General features: G+C 39.2%; 1 protein-coding gene across 1 annotated transcript in view; it reads right to left on the minus strand.

The window, feature by feature from the left end:
* Positions 1 to 6,900, minus strand: part of creb3l2 (cAMP responsive element binding protein 3-like 2) — a 19,771-nt gene extending 12,871 nt beyond the window's left edge. Inside the window, 1 exon segment of the mRNA XM_034525987.1 lies at positions 6,523 to 6,900. Coding sequence (XP_034381878.1) covers positions 6,523 to 6,540 — 18 coding nt within the window. The 5' untranslated portion in view covers positions 6,541 to 6,900.
* Positions 6,901 to 7,485: the final 585 nt, after the last annotated feature.

Consider the following 7,485-nt stretch of genomic DNA (forward strand, 5'->3'; position numbering starts at 1 on the left):
CATTTTAAAGCTTAAAGTATAATAAAAATTATTATATATATATATAATATATATTTAAAGATATATTTAAACAGATGTGTTCTGGGGTGGAGTTCATGTTAACGGGTGTAAACAACAGGATGTGAGAGAACAACAGGAGGCGTGACATCCAGCAGGTGTTTACCCTCCACCCTCAGTGTGACACACACACACACACTCTCACACACACACACACACACATGCACACACACACACACACACACACACACGCACACACACACACACACACACGTGCACTCTAATGTCCGTCAGATAACGACTGACTCATAGATGTGAACTTTGTCTCGGCTTAAACTCCTTTAAATAAATAAATAAAACGTTAGTGAGACTTAAACGGTTCGTTGGTTTAAACAGGAAACGGACGCCGAGATTTGGGAACTGGTTTGTCGGGATGTCCCACGTGTGTGTGTGTGTGTGTGTGTGTGTGTGTGTGTGTGTGTGAATTAGTGAGACGATATAGAAAAGAATAGACCCAGACGATGAGAAATGGAAAAAGCTGTTTCTCCTCCTCATTGAGACTCCTACCCCCAAAACACACACACACACACACACACACACACACACACACACACACACACACTTTCCAGTCTCTGTCATTCTGGCCAATCACCCAGTACAACCCCCACTCTTCACACAAACACACACTCACACTCACACACACACACACACACACACACACACACACACACACTGACCCTCCAGATGTTACACAATGACTTCACCAGATACAGAAGCTTCACTATCAGCTCGAAGGCCGGCAGCAGTTTGACTTTTTTACTTTTACTTACAGCCGGACTTCAACTCTGACACAGTAAAAAGAGTAGAAAGAGTAGAAAGATGGTAGAAGGAGTAGAAAGAGTAGAAAGAGTAGAAAGAGTAGAACAAGTAGAAAGAGTAGAAAGATGGTAGAAGGAGTAGAAAGAGTAGAAAGAGTAGAAAGATGGTAGAAAGAGTAGAAAGAGCAGAAAGAGTAGAACGAGTAGAAAGAGTAGAACAAATAGAAAGAGTAGAACAAGTAGAAAGAGTAGAAAGAGTAGAACAAGTAGAAAGAGTAGAAAGAGTAGAAAGAGTAGAAAGAGTAGAAAGAGGAGAAAGAGTAGAAAGAGTAGAAAGAGCAGAACAAGTAGAAAGAGTAGAAAGAGTAGAAAGAGCAGAAAGAGTAGAAAGAGCAGAACAAGTAGAAAGAGTAGAAAGAGTAGAAAGAGCAGAAAGAGCAGAACAAGTAGAAAGAGTAGAAAGAGTAGAAAGAGCAGAAAGAGTAGAAAGAGTAGAAAGAGTAGAAAGAGCAGAAAGAGTAGAAAGAGTAGAACAAGTAGAAAGAGTAGAAAGAGTAGAACGAGTAGAAAGAGTAGAACAAGTAGAAAGAGTAGAAAGAGTAGAACGAGTAGAAAGAGTAGAAAGAGTAGAACAAGTAGAAAGAGTAGAAAGAGTAGAAAGAGTAGAACAAGTAGAAAGAGTAGAAAGAGTAGAAAGAGCAGAAAGAGTAGAACAAGTAGAAAGAGTAGAAAGAGTAGAAAGAGTAGAAAGAGCAGAAAGAGTAGAACAAGTAGAAAGAGTAGAAAGAGTAGAAAGAGTAGAACAAGTAGAAAGAGTAGAAAGAGTAGAAAGAGTAGAACAAGTAGAAAGAGTAGAAAGAGTAGAACGAGTAGAAAGAGTAGAAAGAGTAGAACAAGTAGAAAGAGTAGAAAGAGTAGAACGAGTAGAAAGAGTAGAAAGAGTAGAAAGAGCAGAAAGAGTAGAAACAGTAGAAAGAGTAGAAAGATGGTAGAAAGAGTAGAAAGAGCAGAAAGAGTAGAAAGAGGAGAAAGAGTAGAAACAGTAGAAAGAGTAGAAAGAGTAGAAAGAGTAGAACAAGTAGAAAGAGTAGATAGATGGTAGAAAGAGTAGAAAGAGTAGAACAAATAGAAAGAGTAGAACAAGTAGAAAGAGTAGAAAGAGTAGAACAAGTAGAAAGAGTAGAAAGAGTAGAATGAGTAGAACAAATAGAAAGAGTAGAACAAGTAGAAAGATGGTAGAAAGAGTAGAAAGAGTAGAACAAGTAGAAAGAGTAGAAAGAGTAGAAAGAGTAGAAAGAGTAGAATGAGTAGAATGAGTAGAAACAGTAGAAAGAGTAGAAAGAGTAGAACAAGTAGAAAGAGTAGATAGATGGTAGAAAGAGTAGAAAGAGTAGAACAAATAGAAAGAGTAGAAAGAGTAGAACAAATAGAAAGAGTAGAAAGAGTAGAAAGAGTAGAACAAGTAGAAAGAGTAGAAAGAGTAGAAAGAGTAGAACAAGTAGAAAGAGTAGAAAGAGTAGAAAGAGTAGAACAAGTAGAAAGAGTAGAAAGAGTAGAACGAGTAGAAAGAGTAGAAAGAGCAGAAAGAGTAGAAAGAGTAGAAAGAGTAGAAAGAGCAGAAAGAGTAGAACGAGTAGAAAGAGTAGAAAGAGTAGAACGAGTAGAAAGATGGTAGAAAGAGTAGAAAGAGTAGAAAGAGTAGAAAGAGGAGAAAGAGTAGAAAGAGTAGAAAGAGTAGAAAGAGTAGAAAGAGTAGAAAGAGGAGAAAGATGGTAGAAAGAGTAGAAAGAGTACAAAGAGTAGAAAGAGTAGAAAGAGTAGAAATATGGTAGAAAGAGTAGAAAGAGTAGAACGAGTAGAAAGAGTAGAAAGAGTAGAAAGAGTAGAAAGAGTAGAAAGAGGAGAAAGATGGTAGAAAGAGTAGAAAGAGTACAAAGAGTAGAAAGAGTAGAAAGAGTAGAAATATGGTAGAAAGAGTAGAAAGAGTAGAACGAGTAGAAAGAGTAGAAAGAGCAGAAAGAGTAGAAAGAGTAGAAAGAGCAGAAAGAGTAGAAAGAGTAGAAAGAGTAGAAAGAGCAGAAAGAGTAGAAAGAGCAGAAAGAGTAGAAAGAGTAGAACAAATAGAAAGAGTAGAACAAGTAGAAAGATGGTAGAAAGAGTAGAAAGAGTAGAAAGAGTAGAACAAGTAGAAAGAGTAGAAAGAGTAGAAAGAGTAGAACGAGCAGAAAGAGTAAAACAAGTAGAAAGAGTAGAAAGAGTAGAACGAGTAGAAAGAGTAGAAAGAGTAGAAAGAGTAGAAAGAGTAGAAAGAGCAGAAAGAGTAGAACAAGTAGAAAGAGTAGAAAGAGTAGAACGAGTAGAAACAGTAGAAAGAGTAGAAAGATGGTAGAAAGAGTAGAAAGAGTAGAAAGATGGTAGAAAGAGTAGAAAGAGTAGAACAAGTATAAAGAGTAGAAATAGTAGAACGAGTAGATAGATGGTAGAAAGAGTAGAAAGAGTAGAACAAATAGAAAGAGTAGAACAAGTAGAAAGAGTAGAAAGAGTAGAACGAGTAGAAACAGTAGAAAGAGTAGAAAGATGGTAGAAAGAGTAGAAAGAGTAGAAAGAGTAGAGAGAGTAGAACAAGTAGACAGAGCAGAAAGAGTAGAAAGAGTAGAAAGAGTAGAACGAGTAGAAACAGTAGAAAGAGTAGAAAGATGGTAGAAAGAGTAGAAAGAGTAGAAAGATGGTAGAAAGAGTAGAAAGAGTAGAACAAGTATAAAGAGTAGAAAGAGTAGAACGAGTAGAAAGAGTAGAAAGAGTAGAACAAGTAGAAAGAGTAGAAAGAGCAGAAAGAGTAGAAAGAGTAGAACAAGTAGAAAGACTAGAACGAGTAGAAACAGTAGAACGAGTAGAAAGAGTAGAACGAGTAGAAAGATGATAGAAAGAGTAGAAAGAGTAGAAAGAGGAGAAAGAGTAGAAAGAGTAGAAAGAGTAGAAAGAGGAGAAAGAGGAGAAAGAGTAGAAAGATGGTAGAAAGAGTAGAAAGAGTAGAAAGATGGTAGAAAGAGTACAAAGAGTAGAAAGAGTAGAAATATGGTAGAAAGAGTAGAAAGAGTAGAAAGAGTAGAAAGAGTAGAAAGAGCAGAAAGAGTAGAAAGAGTAGAAAGAGCAGAAAGAGTAGAAAGAGTAGAACAAGTAGAAAGAGTAGATAGATGGTAGAAAGAGTAGAAAGAGTAGAAAGAGTAGAACAAATAGAAAGAGTAGAACAAGTAGAAAGAGTAGAACAAGTAGAAAGAGTAGAAAGAGTAGAACGAGTAGAAAGATGGTAGAAAGAGTAGAAAGAGTAGAAAGAGTAGAAAGAGGAGAAAGAGTAGAAAGAGTAGAAAGAGCAGAAAGAGTAGAACGAGCAGAAAGAGTAGAACGAGTAGAAAGAGTAGAAAGAGTAGAACGAGTAGAAAGATGGTAGAAAGAGTAGAAAGAGTAGAAAGAGTAGAACGAGTAGAAAGAGTAGAAAGAGCAGAAAGAGTAGAAAGAGTAGAAAGAGTAGAAAGAGCAGAAAGAGTAGAACGAGTAGAAAGAGTAGAAAGAGTAGAACGAGTAGAAAGATGGTAGAAAGAGTAGAAAGAGTAGAAAGAGTAGAAAGAGCAGAAAGAGTAGAACGAGTAGAAAGAGTAGAAAGAGTAGAACGAGTAGAAAGATGGTAGAAAGAGTAGAAAGAGTAGAAAGAGGAGAAAGAGTAGAAAGAGTAGAAAGAGTAGAAAGATGGTAGAAAGAGTAGAAAGAGTAGAAAGAGTACAAAGAGTAGAAAGAGTAGAAATATGGTAGAAAGAGTAGAAAGAGTAGAACGAGTAGAAAGAGTAGAAAGAGCAGAAAGAGTAGAAAGAGTAGAAAGAGTAGAAAGAGCAGAAAGAGTAGAAAGAGTAGAAAGAGTAGAAAGAGCAGAAAGAGTAGAAAGAGCAGAAAGAGTAGAACGAGTAGAACAAATAGAAAGAGTAGAACAAGTAGAACAAGTAGAAAGAGTAGAAAGAGTAGAAAGAGTAGAACAAGTAGAAAGAGTAGAAAGAGTAGAAAGAGTAGAAAGAGTAGAAAGATGGTAGAAAGAGTAGAAAGAGTAGAACGAGTAGAAAGAGTAGAAAGAGCAGAAAGAGTAGAAAGAGCAGAAAGAGTAGAAAGAGTAGAAAGAGTAGAACAAATAGAAAGAGTAGAACAAGTAGAAAGAGTAGAAAGAGCAGAAAGAGTAGAAAGAGCAGAAAGAGTAGAAAGAGTAGAACAAGTAGAAAGAGTAGAAAGAGTAGAAAGAGTAGAAAGAGTAGAACAAATAGAAAGAGTAGAACAAGTAGAAAGAGTAGAAAGAGCAGAAAGAGTAGAAAGAGTAGAAAGAGTAGAAAGAGTAGAAAGAGCAGAAAGAGTAGAAAGAGTAGAAAGAGTAGAACAAGTAGAAAGAGTAGAAAGAGTAGAACAAGTAGAAAGAGTAGAAAGAGTAGAAAGAGTAGAAAGAGTAGAAAGAGGAGAAAGAGTAGAAAGAGTAGAAAGATGGTAGAAAGAGTAGAAAGATGGTAGAAAGAGTAGAACAAGTAGAAAGAGTAGAAAGAGTAGAAAGAGTAGAAAGAGCAGAAAGAGTAGAAAGAGTAGAACAAGTAGAAAGAGTAGAAAGAGTAGAACAAGTAGAAAGAGTAGAAAGAGTAGAAAGAGTAGAAAGAGTAGAAAGAGCAGAAAGAGTAGAAAGAGTAGAAAGAGTAGAAAGAGTAGAAAGAGTAGAAAGAGCAGAAAGAGTAGAAAGAGTAGAAAGAGTAGAACAAGTAGAAAGAGTAGAAAGAGTAGAACAAGTAGAAAGAGTAGAAAGAGTAGAAAGAGTAGAAAGAGTAGAAAGAGTAGAAAGAGGAGAAAGAGTAGAAAGAGTAGAAAGAGTAGAAAGAGTAGAACAAGTAGAAAGAGTAGAAAGAGTAGAAAGAGTAGAACAAGTAGAAAGAGTAGAAAGAGTAGAAAGAGTAGAAAGAGTAGAAAGAGTAAAAAGAGTAGAAACAGTAGAAACAGTAGAAACAGTAGAAAGAGTAGAAACAGTAGAAAGATGGTGGTGGGACCTGTTTGATGGTTTATTGGATTATTATAATAACGTAACACGGCCACGCGTCGTCAAATCAAGACGAGACTTCCTGTCCTCAAACACGGCCGAGAGTGTTTGTGTCAAAAACAAGTACAGCTGCCTTCTGAGGCCTCTCCCTCTCATCCTGAGTGTGTGTGTGTGTACGTGTGTGTGTGTGTGTGTGTGTGTGTGTTAGAAACTGGGTCAACACACACACACAAATAACTTTTTCCATCTCTGCACTATAACACTGATTGGTCATCAAGTACCATTAGACAGACACACACACACACACACACACACACACACACACACACACACACACACACACACAGACACAGACACAGACACAGACACAGACACAGACACACACACACACACACACACACACACGAACACACACACACACACACACACACATGCACACACACACACACACACACACAGACACAGACACACACACACACACACACGCACACACACACACACACACACACACACACACACACACACACGTTACTCAACTCCCCGGTCTAGTTCTTCCAGCTCTTTCCTGTCCGACTCCTCTTGATGACGTCACCTCTCAGGTTTCCTCTGTAAACTCAAAAGGGGGGAGAAGCTGTTTGTTTGAGGGCCTCCTACCTCCACCTCCCAATGCATTCTGGGTAATAAACAAACAGGGTTGATGGCGGTCTCGAGTACCCCGACGTAGAGAGATCTCTTTAATCGCCCACGGGGGAAACTTGTTTGGGCGCGCCTCCGATTCCCAATTCCTCCGCCGCAGCAGACGTTTGCCAAGTAGAGGCATGCTTGAATGTCACACACACACACACACACACACACACACACACACACACACACACACACACACACGGGTGTGTAAAAGGTTCTTCTTCAGTTGACGAAAATGCATTTTTAGAAGCACCGATTTTGAGTGTTTTCAAAACAGCTTGGATTGAAAAAAAAATGTAAATAAAAAAGGGAGAAAATGTACTTTTTAAAAGTGAAAGTAAAGAGAGAAACAGATTAAAGTAAAGAAAGGAAGGAGGAGGGGTGGAAGAGGAGGAGGAGGAGGAGGAGGGGTGGAAGAGGAGGAAGAGGAGGGGTGGAAGGTTAACTAGACAGCGATGGTAGAACTCTGTCTCAAGCTGCTCGGTTTAACACTTCACAGGCTTTGATGTTCAAACTGTCCAAACACACCCTGCTAACCACACACACACACACACACACAGAAACACACACACACACACACACAGAGACACACACACAGAGACACACACACACACACACACACAGAGAGACACACACACACACACACACACACAGACACAGAATTACAGACGGAGGAGGTAAATTTAGCTCCTGTAGATTTTCCGTAACGATCCCTCACACACTGATTGCTACCTTCGCTTTGCTCCTAAATGCCTCCCCCCCCCCACACTCGCCCTCCTCCCTCCTCTCCTTCCCCCCCCTCTCACTCGCCCTCCTCCCTCCTCTCCTTCCCCCCCCTCTCACTCGCCCTCCTCCCTCCTCTCCTTCCCCCCCCCCACACTCGCCCTCCTCCCTCCTCTCCTTCCCCCCCCCCACACTCGCCCTCCTCCCTCC

The sequence above is a fragment of the Cyclopterus lumpus genome, chromosome 23, assembly GCF_009769545.1.
Source record: "Cyclopterus lumpus isolate fCycLum1 chromosome 23, fCycLum1.pri, whole genome shotgun sequence".
Classification (NCBI taxonomy): Eukaryota; Metazoa; Chordata; class Actinopteri; order Perciformes; family Cyclopteridae; genus Cyclopterus; species Cyclopterus lumpus.